This window comes from Pelophylax lessonae (genome assembly GCF_965119305.1).
Source record: "Pelophylax lessonae genome assembly, contig: HAP1_SCAFFOLD_924, whole genome shotgun sequence".
Taxonomy (NCBI): Eukaryota; Metazoa; Chordata; class Amphibia; order Anura; family Ranidae; genus Pelophylax; species Pelophylax lessonae.
In genome coordinates this window covers 2,955-28,576 of record NW_028119435.1, presented here as the reverse complement: position 1 = coordinate 28,576, position 25,622 = coordinate 2,955, and the positions used below count along the sequence as shown (strand labels likewise).

The following is a 25,622-nucleotide window of genomic DNA, read 5'->3' as shown; positions in this document are numbered from 1 at the left end:
CACTGTTCTGTATATTTCAGCTTCTTCTTTCATCTCGCTAAACCATACCTGAAGAATGCTCAGGATCGCCTCCTGGGTGACTGCATCAGTTGTAACGCTGAACAATGCTGCCATCTCTTGTTGTTGAATCTGATAAAACATGTCTGTATTCTCTCCCACATCAGCATCTTCAGCTTTCAGTCGTCCAATCACTGAGCCCGGGGGAGCAGTCTCCAACACACTGAACCGGTATAGCTCTGAAAAGTGGAGAGAAGGTCTGTAACATATTAATGTCTCCTTTGATTTCATTTTGTTATTCAATTCTTTTACTATGTGTAGCAGCTAAATGAATAGACCTCCCAGCAATTATATTTCTAGGCTGCTGCTAGGGGGAGCTATAATAGGCACACTTTAATAACATTATCCTTGTTCAATTTCAAAATATGTGTAGCACCCGCCTAGGTAGGTGCTAGAGAGAAAGTATAGCTTTGAGTAGTGTCTACTTACCAGAGGGGCTGTAGGTAAATCTATATTGTTCTCTGCCTACCAGAGAGCAGGATGTGTTAGTGAGGTCTGCTCATTGTGCTCAGGTGCAACTCATTCTGTCTGCAAATTGTTTTATACTGGTCCAATAGGGAGGCATGTTGAACAGTGGGAGGAAACCTGACAAATGAGTGCACAGGCGTTTAACCACCTAGGCGGTAATCCAGAGCGTGACTCGGGGTGGATTTTTCATTGCAGGAGCGGTAACCCCGAGTCACGCTCGGGGTGGATGTGCAGAGAGCGCAGCGGTGTTCTCTTACCTTGTCCTGGCGATCCAGCGATGATCTCTCATTGCTGAGATCGCCAGCCGAGAGTCCCGCCGCTCCTCCGTCCACCGTTGGTGTGATGACTTCCTAGTTCCGTTCCCTGCAGCAGCAATGCTGCATGGGAGCGGAACTAGGGAGGGAAATTAAAAAAAAAAAAAAAAAACGTTACACAAAACACATTTTATATTATATATATATATATATATATATATATATATATATATATATATATACATATATGCATATATATATATATATATATATATATATATATATATATATACATATATGCATATATATATATATATATATATATATGCATATATATATATATATATATATGCATATATATATGTGTATATATATATATATATATGCACACACACACATATATATATAAAATTATATTACTGATTCAATTATAATTCATGCGTTATATATTATATATATATATATATATATATATATATATATATATATGTGTGTGTATATATATGTATATATACACACACACACATATCTCTATATATAATATATAATGCATGAATTATAATCTAATCAATAATGTAATTTTATTATATATATTATATATTAAATAATAAAATAATATTATTGATTCGATTAGAATTCATGCGTTTGTGTTTCAAATTTATCACATCTGGGATGTCTACTAGACCATTGTTTTGGTCAGGTTTAAGTCAGTAATTACTAAGAATTGTAGGCCTATAATACATAACGCCAAATTTCCATGAAAACAATTGTACCGCTTTTGGTATGTAATTCCTGACATAATCATACCGCCAGGGAGGTTAATACAGCCCTGGTGATTTGGCAGAGGAAAAGTGCCTCGGTGCATGCTGGGATACTGTATGAAAGCCAGGAGCACATGTTCTCGGGGTCTTTTGGCTGGATAGCGGAGTCCTGGAGGGAGGGGGTGGCTGCCTCCTCCTATGTAGAGGTGCCATCTGGCCTCAGGTAGTCGACCTGAGGGCCTAGAGAGTGCTAGTGAGGAACTGAACCCAGAGGTCCAGTGAAGCTGACTGAAAGGGGAGACATTGGATGATCTGATTCTGCAGTACAGTGAGTACAGATCTGTGTCAAGGGGCATGACCTGAGGGGGGGCCACCCATGCAGCCAGAAGAGTCAGTGGATGGATGTCAATAAAGAGGATGCTAGTGAGTATCCTGAAGATAATGTAGGTTCACCAAGTCTATTGTTGGAGAGAAAAGAGCAAGGAGACTTAACCCTTTCCGTACATGTGGAAGTATGGATTAAGCAGTGCAGCTGCTTTCACAAGCAACCTGGTGAGGCCAAGCGAGAGTTGTCCTTATCCATTGTGAATAGTTACAGTTGGAGTATCCCACTATTCCCTTCTCCCATCCAAGTTCCAAAATAAACACTAAAAACCAACACCCCTGGACTGTTTATAGTGTGATGAGCCATCGGAAGTGAGGAGGGATGTGCGAACTGTTCCCTAAGTGACTGTGTGCTGGTATAATAAGAGGAGGCCCAAAAAGTCATTATACAGCAAGCCCTACGAGGACAGTGCTACATATGTTTGCTTTTAGATCCAGTATCTTGGTCTCTTTATTCTATATGTTAGTATCTTCTGTAAAATAAATTGGCGTCTTTTTCCTTGTGACTTGAATTGCTACTATGTTGAAAGTAATTATATGTATGTTGTGTTCCATTTCTGCAAGTTAGCAATAAATGGGGTGTGCTTTCCTTTGCCCCAGGCCTCATGAACATGGGTGCCTGGGGCTGTACAATGGACAATATGGGTGTATTTCCCAACCGGGAAGCCACAGGTGCTGCATACAGCTGCCCATAGAAATCTATAGCTGTGCATGGCTGTACACAGGTATTAACATGTGCATGCATATGGATACATGCCCCTTGATGCAGATAGTCTATATTGTGGGTTGAATTTTTGTACAGCTCTTGATTTCTGTCGGTGGTTGTATACAGCACCTGTGATACCCAGTTGAGGAAATATGCCTGAGTTTTACATTGTACAGCCCCAGGCACCCCTGTGTAAGGGTCAGCAATAATACTTCCAATCAACAACCCCCAGCATTAATTAGGGCGAGCAATAATAACCCCTAGCAAATGTCAGAACCAGCAATGATAACTCTCAGCAAGTGTCAAGTTAAGCAATGATAAGTGCAAGAAGTAACCCCCCCCCCCCCCAGCAAATGTCAGGGCAAACAATAAACCCCAGCACAATATTAAACTGGAGTGCATAGTGTTCCCAGAATTTTCTTTTTAATGAATGGGGCTATAGATGGAGATTCTATGGGACTGCTTAAAGCAATTTTGGAGGTACTATAGTACACACAACTATCTTCCTTGCAACACAAAGATTATAGGAAATATGAAGATCCAAAATATTAGTCGTAGAGAGAAGAGCGACATTCCTTACAGTATGAACCTGGCCTTCCTTGTCTATGTACCCTCCAAATCCCGCTCTGACAGTAAACAAGTCACAAACCTGAACAGTTCAAGCTGAGCATAAGATGAAAAAATACATACTCAAAAGTTACTCTCAATGAGAACTGTATGTGGAAACGATCTTTAGATCTAGATATGTAGACATCTGAACATATATCCAAATTTCAGCTTTCCCTGTAAAATTTGGGCATGCCACACACTTTCCTGAGCCTCCATGCTAGTCAATCAGGTCACTTATTTGACTAAATATGATAAAAAAAATACATACTCAAAGGTTACTATCGATGGGAACTGTATGTGGAAACGATCTTTAGATCTAGAGATGTAGAAATCTGAACATATATCCAAATTTCAGCTTTCCCTGTAAAATTTGGGCATGCCACACACTTTCCTGAGCATCCATGCCAGTCAATTAGGTCACTTATCCTACTAATAGCCCAAAAAAAAAATCTCAGGAGGTAAGAGGAAGTAAGTCTGGCCTTTTCAGTGAAAGTAAAAACTATCAGTTTCATTTTTTTCCTGTATGTATAACTTAAAGTAAACCAATTTTTGGATATTTAAGAATTTACATATTTTTAACACGCATTAAATGACCTTTAACAAATGCTCACTGTCCTCTGAAGCTACAAGCACCATGGAGCAAATTATTCTTAAAGTTCTCAGCAAACGTGCTAAAGTTTTTCCCTCACTAGCTCAGCTGGCGCTGCTGCTCCTTCCCAACAATGGTTGAGCAGCCTTCATTCCATTTTAAATAATTTGGGGGAAAACGTTTTCTTGGAGGTGGAAACTTGTCATCTAACCTATTATGCAGAAAACACAATGCAGTGCATTATATGCTCCACACAATGCTCAACATTTTATAAATGAAATGTAAAATGAAGGATCATTGTGAAGCCTTTCCAGCGATGTCCTGTGGCGTGCAGAGAGTGAATACCGCAGGTCTTTATAAATACGCCTCTTAGTGAAGTACTTTAAACAGCTGGTGTAGAACCTAGCCAAGATGCTTCAGCTTCCAGCAATCCTTCAGGATGTCTACTGTGATTAGAACAATTCAGAAAACGTAGAGATTGTGTTGCCTGCTCTCTCCTCCGTTATTCCCAGCACTAAGCCATATGCCTCCTCTTTATTAGTTCTTTATATTGTTTCTGTTTTTTTAAACTGTACTGTAAAGTCTACATTTAATAATCTATAATACAAGCTTCTTTCAGTGTAATTTCTGCCTTCAAGCATTACCTCTGTTGGAAACTTTGACTGCTAAATTGAGCTTACAATAACTGATTTCAGAAATTGCTAGTACTACGATAAACAGAATGACAGACATCTGATATTGGTAAAGCTCAAATATATTTTTTCTTCTATTATGTAGCTGTCTCTCATTATAGCACCTAAAAGGTAATTGATAAAACTGTAGAGGACGTAAAATGAAATTAATTTTGACATATTTAGTGCACACTATATCCCATACCAAGCTAAATACAACTGTACTTATCTCCAAATTTACCATAGCAACCTCTAGGTATAACACTAATTAATTTTTTTCATAAAGGTTTAATTAAAGATGGTTCAAATCACTCTCCTGTATTTAAAATGAAACATCTCTTAAAGTGGTAGTAAACTCTGCTTTTGAACTTGTACCTACATGTAAGCCTACGAGAAGGCTTACCTGTAAGTACAGCCACCTTTGTCAACCAGGGTTCCGTGGAACCCTAGGGTTCCTTTAGTGGTTTCTAATGCCTCGTTTCCACTGAGTGGTACGGTACGGTTCGGTTCAGTACGGTACGGTTGGGAACGGTACACCTTGCGTTTCCACTGCCAATAGTACCCTTTCATGGTAGGCGTGGGGCAGCAGGAAAGCTGTGATAGACGATTCTCTGTCAACCAATCAAAGTTCTGCGGAGTGTAGCTCCACCCTGTTGGTACGGTACTAATGTGCTAGGTACCCCAACGAAAGGGTCCCAAAAAAGTGGTACGGTACGGTTCGGAATTAGGGTACCATTCACAATGGAAACAGCAAAAATAGCGTACCGTACCGAACCGAACCCTACCGCTCAGTGGAAACGAGTCATAAGGGTTCCTTAAGCAGTGAGCGACTTCTTCCTCTCAAAAACAATGATATTTTTAGCTATCTATAGGGGGTTCCCTCCCAATAATATTTTTAGCTATCTGTAAGGGAGGGGTTCCCTCCCAATGACCACAAATATAAGGTGCATGCTTCCTAGAAGCCATCACACTAATGTAGTGTGAGCTGTGGATATAATCATTAATAGTATGGGTTCCTTGAGCCCGGAAAGTTTTTTCAAGGGTTCCCCAGTGTTCAAAAGGTACGGAAAGGCTGAGGTACAGTGATTATCTCCTAAAATTGCGGTGTTTAGCAGATATTAACACATGAAGCAGCTGATGGCATGCCATCCCTTCAGAGCTCTGTGGTGCGGCCATAACCGTGAGAGTGCACATGCATGGGAGTGACTCCATCGCGGCACGGCCATTCAAGCAAACCTGAAAGAAAGACTGGGTCTATGGGATCCCTGTCAGCGGTGACAGTGCCCTGCTGGAGGCTTTGTTTTAGGGTAAGTCTGCAATAATATGCTAGTATGCAGTGCATTCTAGCACAATATGGCTTAAACTGCCCAGGGGTCCACATTTTTTTTTTTTCTAATCAAAGAGTTTACTATTGCTTTAAGATGGATCAAACTCCCATTCCATTCCAGGCACAATCAAAACAGGCTAAGAGTTTGACTTTTCAGCTAAGCTTTTTTTCACTTGCGTATGGGGTTGATTTACTAAAACTGGAAAGGGCAAAATCTGGTGCAGCTCTGCATAGAAACCAATCAGCTTCCAGTTTTTTTTTGTTAAACCTTAATTAAACAAGCTGAAGTTATAAGCGGATTGGCTACCATGCACAGCTGCACCAGATTTTACATTCTCCAGTTTTAGTAAATCAACCCCTATGTGTTCTCCGTATATTCAAATGCAGATGCCATTGGAGAGCACCATGTAGTATATTTTCCATTATGGTTCCTTTATACCTGCATTGCCCTCTTTTAAAGTGAACAATGGTGGATCGTTTTTCAGAAGGCATTGGACAGGTGGCTGGAAGGCAATTTTTCATCTCCTCACTGCCTATTTTTACCCTGTAAAGACCTCACCACCGCAACGCAATTGCATGTATTGCGCACAGTTGCAGTGCTGTTGCAGCATTTCCCCATTCACTGAAGGTAAAAGAGATATGATTTTTGTAGTGGCCATGACAAGTGTACAATCCCCTCTAACCACTGTGTTAAATTTGGGGGGTGGGCCGGTCAAACACAAACCAGTGTGACACATGCCTGATGAAGGGGTCCTGTGTTGCCCCGAAATGTTGCAATTTACTTACCATGTTGCCACTACTTACCAATGTGGTGTGATCATCTGAATAAATGTTTGGACAATATCTCAAAGATCTGTGGTGTGCTGGCAATATATACTTTGGTCTAAGATAAAAGTGTGCGATGGGAATATTATAAATGGCCACCATTATTCTTATTACTAACTTGCATAGAACTCTTATAAAAAGTATTAGCTTTTGTTACTACAACCTCTAGCTCAATGTCAACCATAATGTATTTGGTAGAGTGGCTACAACCTTGCAATAGCTAAGGTAGACTCATACCTAAAAAAAAAGATTCATTCTTGTTCTCTCTGACTTACTCTGGGGGAATCTTGGCGGATTGTCATTCACATCAGTAATCACTATAGTGACTGTTGTTGACCCTGAAAGTCCTCCCAGTTGACCAGCCATATCCGTGGCCTGGATCACAATGTCATAACGGTCCTGAGACTCTCTATCAAGGTTTGACACTGCCGTCCGGATCACACCTAGATAAAAAGGAATAGTTAAGAATAAAGATGCAAGATACATTCACAGATCAGCATCCCAGCAGTGATGACGGAATCAGGAGAATCGTCCATTCATCAGTATTTGATTTGGTCCGTGTGATGTGTAGAGGATCACACAATAAAAGAGGCCAGGCAATCATAATTCATGGATTGTACGAGTCCCTGCTGGGTGGACAACTCTTCATGCATACATTCAGAAAAAAAAAAAAGCAGTTGGCCTGAATTTTGAATCAATAAACTCACCATGACTGTAAGGCAGCTGAATAATGCAAACGGTTTTAATAGCGGTGACCAGAAACAATTCAATGTGTCCCTCCAGGTCACATTTATTACGTTACCAACTATGACCACATAAGTTGTGACTGCACGGTCCCACGCCATTCAACAGACATAATTATATTTTACAGTCAGTAAAATGTTCATCTCTAAATACATTGACATAATAAAGACAGATATAGAAATAATAAAGGGCACCTTTAAGAATAATTGGGCTGCCATTGCGCCCCCATGAAAATGCTAACTGCATGCATGCATATTTTTATATTTCTGAGACCTGTAAAATAATTACAGTATGAACCCTTACATTGTAAAACAACCCATTCAGTTTAAAATAGAAATGAAAGGCAAAACATTAGTAAAAAAAAAAAAAAAAAAATATATATATATATATATATATATATATATATAGATATATAGATAGATAGATATAAACATATATGTAAATATCTATCTATCTACCTATATACATATATATATATATATATATATATATATATATATATACACACACATATATATGTATATATCTATATCTATAGATATATACATATATATATGTGTGTATATATATATATATATATATAGAGAGATAGATAGATAGATAGATAGATAGATAGATAGATAGATAGATAGATAGATAGATAGATAGATAGATAGATAGATAGATAGATAGATAGATAGATAGATAGATAGATATAGATATAGAAAGATAGATAGATACATATTTACATATATGTATATATGTATCTATCTATCTATCTATCTATCTATCTATCTATCTATCTATCTATCTATCTATCTATCTATCTATCTATCTATCTATCTATATATATATATATATATATATATATATATATATATATATATATATATATAAGAAAATAAATAAATACCCCCCACCCATCTTTTTATACGTAATCGCATAATCTCTGTTCTCAGCTGCATAAGGAGCTCAGAGATCCAGGGGAGGAGAAACAGCAGAACACTGGTCTTCCCATGGAATTAGTGTACAGTGGGGGTAAAAAAAAAGTCTGATCGCTGGAGGAGAGCAGGCTGAGTTCTCAGCACAGCCAGAAAACTGACTGCTCTGTGCTCTCATGCCTAGTGTGGTCAGTGTTTTTTTTTTTTTTAAATAAGAAAGCAGAGGGACTGTCAGGAACACCAGGTATTTCACATAAAGGAAGCAATACAAAGAAAACAGGATACTTTTTTATTCAAGTACATGGTACAGCAGCACATATCAGGAATATGAAATGTTCGGTTTACATATTCTATAACCACTTCCGACCACTCCGTAGCAGATATACTGCTATAGGATGGCTGTTCTGTGCAGAATTACATACTGTATATAAATGTGATTCTGCACTGCAGCCTGGGGGGTGAGTGTGTGTGCGCTGCTTCTGCTGTCATTGCACACTGCAGAAGCTGATCTGCAGGTGCCAGGCAATGGATGTTCGCTGGCACCTGCCGATCGGCGGGAGGAGACACAGGATGGAGCTCTGTCTATGTAAACAAGGCAGAGCTCCATCCTGACAGGGAGGAAGTAATGAGTTTTCTTTCCTGCAAAGTTTGATCCAATTGTCTACCACAATATCAGAGTCCCACCGTAAGGCGCTGATCACCGCCATTAATAGTATAAAAAAAAAAAAAAATTCCAGTATATATACACCATAGTTTGTAGACACTATAACTTTATGCAAACCAATTAATATACTTTTATTGGGATTTTTTTTACTAACAATTGGTAGCAGAATAAATATTGCCCTAAATTTATGAAGAAATTATTTTTTTTACATTGTTTTATGGGTTATGTTTTATAGCAGAAAGTATAAATTAGTGTTTTTTTTTTTTTTTTTCAAAATTGTTGTTTTTTTTTTTTTGTTTATAACATAAAAAATAAAAAACCAAGTGGTGATCAAACACCACCAAAGAAAAAGTTCTATGTGGGAAAAACATGACAAAAATCTTATTTGGGTACAGCGTCGCATGACAGCGCAGTTTTCAGTTAAAATAATGCAGTGCCCTATCGCAAAAAATGGCCTGGTCATGAAGAGGGGGGGGGGGCGTAAATCTTCCGGAGGTCAAGTGGTTAAAGTATATGTAAAATCAATCATTAAAATCTTATATAATCTGTAGCATAATAATGTAATTTTAAAAGGAATTTTCAATATTTTTAAAATGACAGCTTTCATTATTAAAATACCTGGTGATCCTGCTAAAGCGGAGTTCCACTCAAAAGTAGAACTTTCGCTTATCTGTCTCTTCCCCCCCCCTCCGGTGCCACATTTGGCACCTTTCGAGGGGGGGGGGGGGCGAGCGGGTACTTGAAAGGTACATCAGAAGTTTGGCCCCGTACTCCTCCCTCTGCTTCCAGGCCAGTAACCGAGCACAGCGCACTTCGCGCATGCGCAGTAGGGACCTGACCGTAAAGCCGCAAGGCTTCACTGCCGGGTTCCCTTACCGGCAATGGCGGCGGCACTATCCGACAGCTGATGGAAACATCAGCTGCGGTGCCGACATCGCTGGATTCCAGGACAGGTAGGTATCCTAATATTAACCACCTTGGCGGTAATCCCGAGCGTGACTCGGGGTGGATTTTTCATTGCAGGATCGGTAACCCCGAGTCACGCTCGGGGTGGATGTGCAGAGAGCGCAGCGGTGTTCTCTTACCTTCTCCTGGCGATCCAGCGATGATCTGTCATTGCTGAGATCGCCAGCCGAAAGTCCCCCCGCTCCTCCGTCCTCCGTCGGTGTGATCACTTCCTAGTTCCGTTCCCTGCAGCAGCAATGCTGCATGGGAGCTGAACTAGGGAGGGAAATTCGAAAAAAAAAAAAAAAACGTTGCACAAAACACAAAACACATTTTATATTATATATATATATATATATGCATATATATATAAATGCATATATATATATATATATATGTATATATATATATATATATATATGTATATATATATATATGTGTATATATATATATATATATATATATATATATATATATATATACACACACACACATATATATATATATATATATATAAAATTATATTATTGATTCAATTATAATTCATGCGTTATATATTATATATATATGTGTGTGTATATATATATATATATATATATATACATATACACACACACACATATATCTATATATAATATATAATGCATGAATTATAATCTAATCAATAATATAATTTTATTATATATATTAAATAATAAAATAATATTATTGATTCGATTATAATTCACGCGTTTGTGTTTCAAATTTATCACATCTGGGATGTCTACTAGACTCTTATTTTGGTCAGGTTTAAGTCAGTAATTACTAAGAATTGTAGGCCTATAATACATAACGCCAAATTTCCATGAAAACAATTGTACCGCTTTTGGTATGTAATTCCTGACATAATCATACCGCCAGGGAGGTTAAAAGTCAGCAGTTACAGTATGTGTAGCTGCTGACTTTTAATTATTAAAGGAGATGGGGGGCGGAACACCGCTTTAAGACATGTCCTGGTATAGGGTGACAATGCTCTGTCCCTGTCTTTTAACTGTGCTCCTATTTTGTCACTCCCACAGGGCTTCTAATGGAGACTACTGGTGGCCATTTCAACACACATTAGGCAGACATGGCCACTGTTTTATTTAGAACTGTAAACCTCAGCAATGAATGCCCCTTATTTGCTCCCTTTTGCTCTATTTAATGCACCATTGAATGAATTTCGTTATATCTGTTGGATAAGTGCACAAAAAAAACCCAAAAAAAAAAACCTGTTATGGCATGACAACATACTGTCGCTGTCTCCCAACTGTGCTCCTAGGTTGTCACCTTGTCAGTTAGCTTCTAATGGAGACTACAGATGGCTGTTTCAAACATAGTAAGCAGGAATGGTCACAAGTTTTTTTTTTTTTTTTAAAGGGTATGTAAACTCTAACAATGTAACATCTCTTATTTACTACCTTTAGGTCTGTAAAATATAGCACATGGGTCTTTGAAAATTCTGCTTTTACAGGCATTTGGCTTTTTTATTCATCCTGTCTATGCACAGACGTTTAGAGGTCTGAAAAAAAAAAAACATCACTTGCACCTTCAGAAGAGGAGCTTTAGGAAAAACATGGAGAACGTCTGGACACGTTTCTAAAACCTAAACGTGCTTAGTAATTGACATTCATTCATTCCAATGGCCAGAATAAATTCATATTCTGGCCAATGGAATTAATGAATGCACAAAGGCTTGAAATGTCTAAATTTGTTTTTACCACTGCTTTTTTCCTGCCAAGAGCAAAGGCGTCCAGGGGAGAAAAAAAAAAACCTTCTGGGTATATGAGGCTTTATACACTATATTACCAAAAGTATTGGGACACCTGCCTTTACATGCACATTAACTTTAATGGTATCCCAGTCTTAGTCCGTAAGGTTTACTATTGAGTTGCCCCACCCTTTGCAGCTATAACAGCTTCAACTCTTCTGGGAAGGCTGTCCACAAGGTTTAGGAGTGTGTCTATGGGAATGATTGACCATTCTTCCAGAAATGCATTTGTGAAGTCAGGCACTGATGTGGACGAGAAGGCCTGGCAGCAGCCTCCAATCTAATTCATCCCAAAGGTGTTCTATTGGGTTGAGGTCAGGACTCCATCCAAAATTCGCTCATCCATGTCTTTATGGACCTTGCTTTATTCACTGGTCCAAATCATTTGGTGGAGGGGGATTATGGCCTGGGGTTGTTTTTCAGGGGTTGGGCTTGGCCACTTAGTTCCAGTGAAGGGAATTCTTAGGGCGTCAGCATACCAAGATGTTTTTGACAATTTCATGGTCCCAACTTTGTGGAAACAGTTTGGAGATAGCCCCTTCCTGCTGCTCCAACATGACTGCGCACCAGTGCACAAAGCAAGGTCCATAAAGACATGGATAAGCCACCTTGGGGTGGAGGAACCTGACTGGCCTGCACAGAATCCTGACCTCAACCCAATAGAACACCTTTGGGATGAATTAGAAGGGAAACTTCGAGCCAGGCCTTTTCATCCAAAATGCTCTTCTGGAAGAATGGTCAAACATTTCGATAGACATACTCCTAAACCTTGTGAACAGCCTTCCCAGAAGGATTGAAGCTGCAAAGGGTGGGCCAACTCAATATTGAATCCTTATGGCTAAGACTGGGATGCCAATAAAGTTCATGTGTGTGTAAAGGCAGGGGTCCCAATACTTTTGGTTATATAGTGTATGTTGTTAGTTTAGATGCAAATAGTCCTTAGTAGAGTTCCTCTTTAACCACTTGCCGTCTGAGTACGGTAATACTACTGCGGCAAAGTGGTTCGTTATCATCTGACGACGTAGTATTAACGTCGTCAGACACTCCCCCTTCTGGGCGGCGCTTGCGCGCCGCCGGAGGCTCGCTCCTGCTGTTTTCATTCACAGCGGGAGTCGGGCCAGGGGAGGAGCAGCGGCGATCGCCGCTGCTCTGCCCCGATCGCCGGGGATCTAGTGTGGAGATCCGCCCGCCTGTGTAAACACAAGCGGGCGGATCTCCATAGTGACAGGGAGTGACAGATCGGACTGTTCAGCATAGCTGGACATCCGATCTGTCCATGACTCACTCAGTCACCTCCCCCCCCACACGTCAGTAAGCACCAGGCATACATTAACCCCTCCCTCTCCAATAAAATTAACCCCTTCCCTGCCAGTGTCATTTTTACAGTAACAGTGCATATTTATAGCACTGATTACTGCAGTAATGTCACTGGTACCCCCAAAAGTGTCAAAAATGTCAGTCAAGGGTCCGATCTGTCTGCCGCAATGTCGCAGTCCCACAAAAAAAATCGCAGATCGCCGCCATTACGCGTTAAAAAAAAAACACCAAAAATGACAGAAATCTTTCCCTTTGTTAGTAAACGCAATAACTTTTGCGCAAACCAATCAAAATACGCTTATTGCGATTTTTTTTACCAAACATAGGTAGCAGAAAACAAATTGGCCAAAAATTTTTTAAAAAATTGGTTTTTACATCTTTTTTGGGGGGAATTTCATATAAAAAAATGTTAAAAATATTGTTATTTTTTCAAAATAAACGCTCTTTTTTTGTTTATAGCGCAAAAAGTAAAAATCGCACAGGTGATCAAATACCACCAAAAGAAAGCTCTGTTTGTGGGAAAAAAAGGACGTAAATTTCGTTTGGTTACGGCGTCGCACGACCGCGCAATTGTCAGTTGAAATCGCACAGCGCCAAATCGCAAAAAGTGGCCTGGACGGAAGACAGCAAAATCCTCCGGTGGTAAAGTGGTTAATACACTGTTATTGCCATTTGTATTTCATTTCACACAACAAATTAAATACATATTCACAAGGGGGAACTATAGCCATAGCAGACCATGGAATTGCTATGAGACCCAGAGGCACAGGGGGCCCAGCACTGTCTGGGTAAACAGTGCTCATATTCAGGAAGCAACACATTTGGAAGAAACAATGTTTAATTCAGGAACTACTAATATTTTGAATTGCTTTTCTGTTTAACTAGAGGCATTGGAAATTAGGGGTTGAGAGAGGAACTGAATGTATGTCTAAACCCAAGAATAAAAATGTCATATATTGCAGCTTACCAGACCACAGATATGTTGCATTTATTTTATTTTTTTAAGGCTAGGTACAGAACTGAAGTCTCAAACAATGCTATCAGCCTTCCAGTTCTCCCTATGAACAGAACATCCCCCCATGTTGTGAAGGCAAAGAGAGGCAGAATTATTCTGTAGTCACATTACACTTACTGTCATAAGGTGACAACGCTGCTCCTTCATACATACAGCAGAGTGCATGAGCGTTGCCACCCTAGAACAGGAAGTGTGTTACTGGCAGGATCATCGGGTTGAAAATAAAGGAAAATTCTGAATAACGCACTCAAGGTCTGGGAACCATGGATCTACTATGAGTTTCCCTCACTCCAACCGACTTGTTTGGGCCTTATCTGCTTCCATCGGAGCTTCTGAGTGTGAGGTGTCCTCTTCCCTCCTCTTCCCTTCTATCTCCTTTTCTCTTTACTTTGATCCTCTTTTATTTCCCTCCACTCTTTTCTGGCTCCTCTTTAGTCTTGTTTATACAGTTGCCGTCCTCTGGGGTTGGTTGCAGTAGATGAGTCACCCTTGGGGTGACTGAGTAGGTCGTGGGAATATGGCCTTTTTGTGTTTTTTTTTTATTCATTACCATAGGCGTGCGCACAGGGTGTGCCGGGTGTACCTGGGCACACCCTAATCACCTAGGGCACATAGCATTATCGCTCTGTTTGCCAGTGAGGAGATGGGAAAGATCTCCCTCGGACCTGCTCTGCTCTATTTCTCTTTGCCAGCAGGGAGAGTAATGTATCGGGGCCATGTACATGTAGGCAAACACATGCATGTGTATTTAAACTTTGGGGTGCACACCCTAATGCAATAGGCTGCGCACACCTATCTTCATTACTTATCGATATCATCCCAATAGTTTAGAGTTGTTTAATGTTGGTTTGAATGTAGACCTGGATCTCAATTCATTCATTAACAACAGTTAACCTTGGACATTGTGTTTTATGTTGTTATGGACTATTATGCTGGTATAAAATTATTTTCTGATTCTAAGTTTTATATCAAGTTGTGTTAGATTGTACACATTCATTTAACCTGTATGCTTTGAGTTATTGTATACTTCTTGGATTTTTACATCACCATTGTATATGTTTGTTATATTGGTAATTCTTCTGGCTTGTGACCTCGACTCTTTTTTGATTTTAATTCTTGTATTTCTCCCCCGGTTTGGGTTTGGGGATCCACATCCGGTTTTTACATATTAGCTCCCATGAGTCCTTGGATGGTCTATGGGGCTGTTTACAATAATTCATGTTTTTTGATATAGTTTTGGTAATATTTCCCATTTGTGGACATATACCTTTTTTATCCATGTATAATGAGTTATCGTTAAATGATCTTTCCCATGGCAGGTGGATGTATCTTTCCGGGAGATGATCATTTGTTTTGTTTCCGGAACGAAGGCACACTTCCGGTTCATCAGCCTTTAGTTCTAAGGTCTGAGAACCCCTTTCGGTGTCGTAATGCGGTCCATACGTGGTTTCACTTCCTGTGTGACCTCGGAGGGCGTGCCGATTGACCGCTTGCACTTCCGGTTTCCATTGGCCTTTAAAAGACGTCTATTACGCTGCTCCCTCCCCCCCCTGATGACGCAGTTGCCTGCGAAACATGTAGGCGGAGCTGTCAGCGTCGACGTCACAAGCCGGATTGAATGTATCGCCTGCCAGCGATCATTGAATTTTATTCTTAAGGTCCCTCATGTTCTTACGTGTGGTGAGTGCATTTTATTTTAAATAAACGCTTTTATTTGGAACATACTGCACCATGGTCTTTCCCTGTCTCTATTCCATGTTTGAGAGGGACACTACATGATAGATCCTATCCTTGGAAGGAGATCTAAGAAATCTAGGAGCTTCTGTCACCATTTTGGGAATCTGGTCGTCCTGCCTTGAGCAAAAGCGTTAATGACCTTTGTGAGAGCATTGGTCACCTGTATTCGGTAAGAGGCCAATTGGTCACTATACGTGTGGTGGAGGTTCTCACTTTTTCAAGCACCTATTAGACGGATTTCCTCACTTGCCATGGTGCATGGGTGGATTGGACTGTTCCAGAATTTTATCGTTATTTTTTATTGTATTTACATTTCCATATATACATAGGATTTCTTTTTCAGTGCTGCATTTTATATTTCACTTGCTATGATCGTAAACCCTTGCAGATTATTCTGTAATATCTGATCATTCTTTAGCCCCTGCTTGGGCGATTTATATGCTTGCTTTTCCAATACTGATTTATAGAACCAATAAATACATTAAAACAGAAAATAAAAGGGAAAAAAAAACTAAACAAAAGGCGAACCACATCTAGGGACTGATAAGCTAAAAAATATAAAATGCTTGTCCTTGGGTTTAGGCATGCTTTATGGTCTTAGTCCTGCATATTCATTTTCATTTTAGTTCTCCTTAAGGCCCCTTTCACACAGACCGCTCCGTCGGCGGACTCCGTTTTTCTCAGCGGGGGATCGATCTGCCAATTCCCCGCTGAGAAGGCGGACGGCAGCTGTGTCTCCGCGCTGTGTGCTGAGAGAGAGCTGTCAGATCCCCACTGTTCTCTAGGGGGGGAATCCCATCCCATCTGATCCGCCAGACGGATGGAAAATAGGGTTTCCAGCCGTCCGGATTTGATAGACAGGATCGTATGTCAGCGGACATCTCTCCGCTGACATCCGATGCCCTATAGAGATGCATGGGGCATCCGTTCAGATCCGCCTGAAAAACTGACAGGCGGATCTGAGTGGTCTGCAAGTGTGAAAGGGGCCTTAGTGTCAGTTCACACCGCAGAAACGCAGTCCAGATGTGTTCCGGATGCATTCCTGCAAGCTCGTTTTTGATGCATATTGATCCAGTGTGTTTTTTCCCCTCTTTTTTCCCCAAAGAGTTTTTTCCTTTTGCTGTGATGTGTTCCACCACATTTTTTATGCGTTTTGCCACATTCCAGTGTAGTTCCTTGCAGAAAAAATGCAGCATGTCCTAATTTTGTTACAACAAACATTTGGAAGATGGTAGGCGCAAGGGCAGTAAATCTCAGTCTGTTAAAGTTCATATAAATGGGCTGGCAGTCCTAGAAGATCGAAGCAGAAGAGGAAACGCTTGAGAAAGGAACACACATGCTCGGAATTAGCACGGCGCATGCTCTGAAATGCGTCGCTAAGCATCTTGGTCTTGTGATGTCACCACCACTAACGCCGCCTGTCCTGTGCTGCGGTCCATGCTGCAATCCTTCAGGGCAGGAAGCACTACACTGCAGACTTCCTCCAACAGCTCCAGAGTTACCAACGCGGCTTTCCCAGCGATACAGGCGGACTACCTCCATGGCACTGTGGACCATCCATTACAGATGAGCCTATTGTTTAACCACTTGTGTGAGTAGCCCAAATTAGGGGCATAATAAATTTCACTTGTTCTACTACATTTAGTGGCGCTTTTGCTCTTTTGCTTCCTGTCCTACTTTTGTTGACTTACTGGAATACACTGCAGTGGTGTGAATTTTCCATTGAAATCCATGTAACAAACTGTCCATGCATTTATGATGCAGATCAAAAAACACACTGGATGTGGTACATGTGGAACCCTTAGGGCTGGTTCATACCAGATGCCTCACTGCATTTTTAATCTGCATCAAAAACACATGCACAGTGTTTTCCATGTTTTCCATAGGCCCTAGACAGTGGTGGCCCATCCATTGGGGGCGCAGGGGCGCCGCCCCCCCATCCATGTGTTCGGCCCCCTAATCTACATGAAGGGCACCGGACGCATGGATTCCAATGTTTTTTTTGATGCATGTGATTAGAGCCAGAGGCTCTAATAGGCTTCAAAAGAGGGTGGGCTTGGGGCGCAGAGCACTGTGCCCTGAGCCCACCCATTTGTGTGACAATAGCAGATGAATATTCACTATTGTCACATGGATTCTCCTCCTGGCCAATCAGGAAGTGGGTCCTGAGACCCGTTTCCCAATTGGCCGAAAGGAGAAGCCATGCTTTTGGCCAAGGAGGAGGAGGAGGAAGGAGACTGAGGAGAAGCCACCGCCGCCGCTGCTGCCTGCCCTCCACATGTTCACGGTAAGTGAGCCGGTGACCGGGGGGGGGGGTATGGTGTGCGGGCTGGTGTGGTCCTGTCCAGGGGGGGGAATGGTGTGGGCCGTCTGCCGCCCCTCCCCCCCGGCCCATGGAGCACCAGCCACTACTGCCCCTAGATCACATCAGTGCAGTGTGTTCCAATGCAGTCAACAAAAGTAGAACATGCTGCATTTTTTCTGCATTGAACGCAGCAAAAAGCATCAAAAACACACCAGAATGCAGCAGAATGAACGCACATGTCCTGAGTTGAGATGAAAAAAAGGGGAAAACCGCACCAGAATGTATCAAAAACGCACCAGAACACATTAAAATACGCACATGCAAATTGCATTCGTACACAGAAAATGTGATGTGAACCGGCCCTTAAAGTGTACCTGTCACATTGGTGAATATTTTGTAGGCCGGATAGTTATGCTACTGAAAAGCAACTCATCAATTTTCAAGAATAAAAAGAAAAAAAAGAAAATAAAACGTTGTTTGCTGCACACATCTTGTCTGTGTGCCAACATATTCCGGCACTTGTCAGATTTACACATGTACGATCGTAAGCAACGCACGAGTGGTGTGACTGAAATTGCTTATGTTTGCACCTGGAATGTGTAATTAAAGACTGGCAGCTTGTTGTATTGAGCTGTGATGTAGGTTTTATAATGTTAGTGCTGACTTATGAATTTTCTACCATCACCAATAAACATCCGTGACAGCTACCTATTGTTGATTGAAAGACATCAATAACTGGCAAACGTCGTGTAGTGCTGGCCATGCTGTAGGAAGGAAGCTTAAAGGAAACCCGTCCTGAAAGAAATACGGAGGCTGCCTTCTCTGGCTTCCTTCACAAAATGCTAGTCGCCTAGCTGTCCTGCTGATCCAATGGCTCGGTGCTTGAAGCCAATGACCAGGAACAAGAACAAGCATTGGAAAAGTTAGAAGTGAGAACTCCTGCCCTGCTGCAAGCTTGTTCTGGGTCATTGAATCAGTGAACTGAAATCAATGGATCAGCAGGACAGCCAGACAACCAGCATTTTCACAAGGATAGGCTAGGAATTGCAGCTTCCATACTTTCCCCTTCTGAAATTTTTTTCAGGCTTCCTTTTCTTTATTCTTATCCTGCCAGTAACATATTTTATATCCAAGGGTGGCAAGCAAAGCTCACTCAATGGGACAGGAAGTATCTTTGGACCGCAGAACACCTCGTCCTTTACTCCCTGTTTACAGAGAGGACTGGGAAAGCTGATAACATTGTTTTGGATGTTGGTTCTGTACAGCAGAAGATACTGGATTTTTGGCAGGATTAACAGGTATTTTTCTGTACTTGCAAAAAATGTACTTAATTTAAAGTGATATTAAACCCAAAACCTAATATGCATTTGCACCCGATACCCAGAAGCGCAGGATCACGTACACTACCGTTCAAAAGTTTGGGGTCACCCAGACAATTTCATGTTTTCCACACTTTTATTCATCAAATTAAATGAAAAAAGGATAGAAAATACAGTCAAGACTTTGACGAGGTTAGAAATAATTATTTTTATTTGAAATAATAATTGTGTTCTTCATATTTTGGTTTCATCAAAGAATTATCCATCTGCAGCAATTACAGCCTTGCAGACCTTAAACATTCTAACTGTCAATTTGTTTAGGCAATCTGAAGAAATTTCACCCCACGCTTCCTGAAGCACCTCCCACAAGTTAAATTGGCTTGATGGGCACTTCTTATGTACCATATGGTCAAGCTCATATGGTTGAGATCTGGTGACTGCGCTGGCCACTCTATTACAGACAGAATACAGCTGACTGCTTCTTCCCTAAATAGTTCTTGCATAGTTTGGAGGTGTGCTTTGGGTCATTGTCCTGTTGTAGGAGGAAATTGGCTCCAATCAAGTGCTGTCCACAGTGTATGGCATGGCGTTGCAAAATGGAGTGATAGCCTTAATTATTCAAAATGTATTTTACCTTGTACAAATCTCCCACTTTACAATCACCAAAGCAGCCCCAGACCATCACATTACCTCCACCATGCTTGACAGATGGCGTCAGGCACTCCTTCACCATCCGTTCACTTGTTCTGCGTCTCACAAATGTTCTTCTGTGTGATCCAAACACCTCAAACTTGGATTCGTCTGTCCATAACACTTTTTTTCCAATCTTCCTTTGTCCAATGTCTGTGTTCTTTTGCCCATCTTAATCTTTTCATTTTATTGGCCAGTCTAAGATATGGCTTTTTCTTTGCCACTCTACCTAGAAGGCCAGCATCCTGGAGTCGCCTCTTCACTGTGGACGTTGAGACTGGCGTTTTGTGGGTACCATTTAATGAAGCTGCCAGTTGAGGACCTGTGAGGCATCTATTTCTCAAACTAGAGACTCTAATGTATTTGTCCTCTTGCTTAGTTGTGCATCGGGGCCTCCCACTTCTCTTTTTATTCTGGTTAGAGCCGTTTGTGCTGTTCTCTGAAGGGACTAGTACACACACCGTTGTAGGAACTCTTCAGTGTCTTGGCTATTTCTCGCATGGAATAGCCTTCATTTCTCAGAACAAGAATAGAGTGTCGAGTTTCAGGAGAAAGTTCTCTTTTTCTGGCCATTTTGAGAGTATAATCGAACCCACAAATGCTGATGCTCCAGATACTCAACTTGCTCAAAGGAAGGCCAGTTTTATAGCTTCACAAATCAGCACAACAGTTTTCAGCTGTGCTAATGTAATTGCACAAGGGTGTTTTGTAATCATCAATTAGCCTTTTAACACGATTAGCTAACACAATGTACCATTAAAACACAGGAGTGATGGTTGCTGGAATTGGGCCTCTGTACATGTAGATATTCCAGTAAAAATCAGCCGTTTCCAGCTAGAATAGTCATTTACCACATTAACAATTTCTAGACTGTATTTCTGATTAATTTAATGTTATCTTCATTGAAAAAAGCAATGCTTTTCTTTCAAAAAATAAGGACGATTCTAGGTGATCCCAAACTTTTGAACGGTAGTGTATATATACGTGATCCTGCATAGCGCGGTCGCCCTGTAGCAGTAAATGTGCTATAGGGTGGTCAGCAAGCGGTTAAGGTCCACCCACTCTGGAGGAATGAATACAGTAGCATTCCCAGTCTGGGGGGGAGGGGGGGGAGTGATAGATGTACTAGCGGATATAAATACACTAGCAAATTGAAACATAACTCCAACTAATACTTTATAAGCAGTTAGAGCTAACAGTGTTTTTTCCTTTAGGGATAAAGGGTTTCCATAAATAAATAAAAGCTGATTATTGTAAGCACCCCTGACATTCTTAAATGGTTTTGCTTATCCCTGTAACTGATACATTCTGCTGGTGAGCTTGTTGTTTTGAAACAGACTGATTAAATAGCTGGATCACCAGATGAAATTAAAAGAAAGAAAGCCTAAAAAATAAAAAATAAATGCAGCCACATCTAAGAATTAGTAAGCTGCACTATAATAAATGTTTGCTTTTGGGTTTAATACTGCATAAAAAAAAAAGAAAACAAATGCAACCAACACATCTAAGGACTGGTAAGCTGCAATACATTTTTGGTATTGGGTTTAGATATAGTTTAGGATCCTCTCTTCTCTAATTTCCATTTTAGGAGCAATATCTCGTTTGGTATAGAATAGCAATTTTTCCATAACAATTGCAGATGTACAATATTATCCAAATGTGTGTTAGGACTAAAGAACACCTTGGTATGAATGTAAGGAGAGCACTAGATTTCTGGCAGAACCAACAGCTATGTATTGCACTTATTGAAAAGATAACTTAGTAGTATATTTAACAGACCAAAAGGGAGCATCACCTCTTTATTGCACACACAAAGAAAAGCTGGCCACCCACAGTCAGATTTGACCTGTCAGATCAACACATTTACAAACACATTGCAATTTGCACACAATTTCAACTATTTGCAACCAATTTTCATCACAAAAATAACTGAACAATTCAAGACAGCATACCGTTCACACTTTAACTCCTGGCACAAAAATTTTCATTTAATTATATTTCTCTATAGCCACAAAGGATGTTAAACTACTCTGTATGCACGTTGTGAGCACCACATTATCGAAAAACACAGATATTACCTTGCAAAAGTGGTAGTGACATCATCACTGCGCTGTACACAGCCAGTGCAGAGAGCAGAACTGTGGGTGGGACCCACTAGGCTGTAGAAAAATACAGTAGTGGGGGGGGGGGGGGGGGTACAAGGCCAGTCAACCTGCACAAATATAGAGCAGCAGTGATTGGTCTTTATTACAGGAAATCCTACAGAGAGGCAAAGTGTAGGTGTTATTTCATCCTTACTACCCAGATTTGGAAGAGTTGTAAAAGGGACTCCAGATTCTGGTAAAATGATGTATACTTCTTTTATTTGAATTCCTGGTGCCCAAAATCTAGCCTTAGGACTCTCGTGCTCAGACAATTTCCTGTAGTGTGTCTGTAGTCTTTGACCATCTCCTGTAGTGTGTCTGTAGTCTTTGGCCATCTCCTGTAGGGTGTCTGTGGTCTTTGGCCATCTCCTGTAGGGTGTCTGTGGTCTTTGGCCATCTCCTGTAGTGTGTCTGTAGTCTTTGGCCATCTCCTGTAGCGTGTCTGTGGTCTTTGGCCATCTCCTGTAGTGTGTCTGTAGTCTTTGACCATCTCCTGTAGTGTGTCTGTGGTCTTTGGCCATCTCCTGTAGTGTGTCTTTGGTCTTTGGCCATCTCCTGTAGTGTGTCTGTAGTCTTTGACCATCTCCTGTAGGGTGTCTGTGGTCTTTGGCCATCTCCTGTAGTGTGTCTGTAGTCTTTGGCCATCTCCTGTAGTGTGTCTTTGGTCTTTGGCCATCTCCTGTAGTGTGTCTGTAGTCTTTGACCATCTCCTGTAGTGTGTCTGTGGTCTTTGGCCATCTCCTGTAGTGTGTCTTTGGTCTTTGGCCATCTCCTGTAGTGTGTCTGTAGTCTTTGACCATCTCCTGTAGTGTGTCTGTAGTCTTTGGCCATCTCCTGTAGTGTATCTATGGTTTTTGACCATCTCCTGTAGTGTGTCTGTAGTCTTTGGCCATCTCCTGTAGTGTATCTATGGTTTTTGACCATCTCCTGTAGTGTGTCTGTGGTCTTTGACCGTGTCATGTAGTGTGTCTATGGTCTTTGACCATCTCCTGTAGTGTGTCTGTGGTCTTTGACCGTCTCATGTAGTGTGTCTGTGGTCTTTGACCATCTCCTGTAGCGTGTCTGCTGATTTAGACAATATCTGTTTTGCCCTAGGTCCAGCTTTATTTATTTTTTCTTTTTCAGTGGACACTATTGGCGGTAGAGCGCAATCATTTATTTTAAAAGATCGAAAGCTGGTTGAAATTGACTAAAATAGCTAAAATTTGCCCTATGTGTTGCCAGCTTAGGGACTATCTCCTGTAGTGTGTCTTTGGTCTTTGGCCATCTCCTGTAGTGTGTCTGTAGTCTTTGACCATCTCCTGTAGTGTGTCTGTGGTCTTTGACCATCTCCTGTAGTGTGTCTGTGGTCTTTGGCCATCTCCTGTAGTGTGTCTGTAGTCTTTGACCATCTCCTGTAGTGTGTCTGTGGTCTTTGGCCATCTCCTGTAGTGTGTCTGTAGTCTTTGGCCATCTCCTGTAGTGTGTCTGTAGTCTTTGACCATCTCCTGTAGTGTGTCTGTGGTCTTTGGCCATCTCCTGTAGTGTGTATGTGGTCTTTGGCCATCTCCTGTAGTGTGTCTGTGGTCTTTGACCATCTCCTGTAGTGTATCTATGGTTTTTGACCATCTCCTGTAGTGTGTCTGTGGTCTTTGACCGTCTCATGTAGTGTGTCTATGGTCTTTGACCATCTCCTGTAGTGTGTCTGTAGTCTTTGGCCATCTCCTGTAGTGTGTCTGTAGTCTTTGGCCATCTCCTGTAGTGTGTATGTGGTCTTTGACCATCTCCTGTAGTGTGTCTGTAGTCTTTGGCCATCTCCTGTAGTGTGTCTGTAGTCTTTGGCCATCTCCTGTAGTGTGTCTGTGGTCTTTGACCATCTCCTGTAGTGTGTCTGTAGTCTTTGGCCATCTCCTGTAGTGTGTCTGTAGTCTTTGGCCATCTCCTGTAGTGTGTCTGTGGTCTTTGACCATCTCCTGTAGTGTATCTATGGTTTTTGACCATCTCCTGTAGTGTGTCTGTGGTCTTTGACCGTCTCATGTAGTGTGTCTATGGTCTTTGGCCATCTCCTGTAGTGTGTCTGTGGTCTTTGACCATCTCCTGTAGTGTGTCTGTGGTCTTTGACAGTCTCATGTAGTGTATCTATGGTTTTTGACCATCTCCTGTAGTGTGTCTGTGGTCTTTGACCATCTCCTGTAGTGTGTCTGTGGTCTTTGACCATCTCCTGTAGTGTGTCTATGGTCTTTGACCATCTCCTGTAGCGTGTCTGCTGATTTAGACAATATCTGTTTTGCCCTAGGTCCAGCTTTATTTATTTTTTCTTTTTCAGTGGACACTATTGGCGGTAGAGCGCAATCATTTATTTTAAAAGATCGAAAGCTGGTTGAAATTGACTAAAATAGCTAAAATTTGCCCTATGTGTTGCCAGCTTAGGGACTATTTGACTCTATGGTAAAGTGACCCTGTCAATTTGGGCTCTGAAATGAAGTCAAGACTGTTCTAATGACAAACTAATTTTTCAGCGACTTCTTAAAGATAGGACTATTGTAGCCTTGTGGCAAATAACATCAGCTATACATCATGTGTTTTTTCATACCAAGAATGCTACAAATGCTTGCATCTTCATACACAAAAGAATTTATTTATAAAAAACTTGGCAAGCTATTTATTCTGTGCAACTACGTGTACATTTGTACTGTGCAAATAGGGGCAACTGTTATTAAGCTATTTTCTTTCCAAGTTGAATGATATTTTTTATATAGAATAGGGTGAATCAGGATAATATCCCATTACTGCCACTAGATGGAGCTAACGATCATAATAAATAAGTATTTACAATCAGCCTCATCTATTGGGCATAATGAAGAGCCATTGGTACTTTTAGTAGACAGGTACCATCAAATGGGACTCACCTGTCTTGCTGTCCACAGTGAAATGCTTCTCTCCTTCTAGGACGCTGTACACCACTCTTGCACTGCTACCATAAGCTGGGTCATCAGCATCCCACGCTGATACAGCCATCACAGACGTTCCTGTACAAAGCAAAGACACAAAGTTATAAAACATCTACTCACCTTGTCTTGGCCATTTTACTCTGTCAAGAAGACTTACCCACTGGGGACAGCTCTGCAACGCTTCCAATGTAAGGTGCCTGCAGGAATCGAGGCTCACTGTCATTAATATCCTGAACCTTAATGATGAATTCAGACTCTGGCTCAAGTAATCTGTCTGTGTTTCTGTCTCTGGCCTGGGCGCGCAATGTGTAAAAGGTCTTGTGCTCCCGATCCAAACGCTCAGTGGCATGGATGTCTCCAGTGAGTTCATCGATGATAAAGATGGATCCAGCACCCTCGCCAGAAATTGTGTATTTGATGGAGCCATCGCCTTCATCTGAATCTGAATGAAT

At 41.1% G+C, this 25,622-nt stretch overlaps 1 protein-coding gene across 1 annotated transcript; it reads right to left on the bottom strand.

Annotated features, from left to right (window-relative positions):
- Positions 1-25,622, bottom strand: LOC309544094 (cadherin-22-like; the record flags this gene model as incomplete). Its single annotated transcript, XM_082276475.1, has 4 exons — positions 1-236; positions 6,927-7,094; positions 25,129-25,248; positions 25,328-25,622. Coding segments are annotated over 4 exons (819 nt in total), but the record flags the coding sequence as incomplete, so codon positions are not given.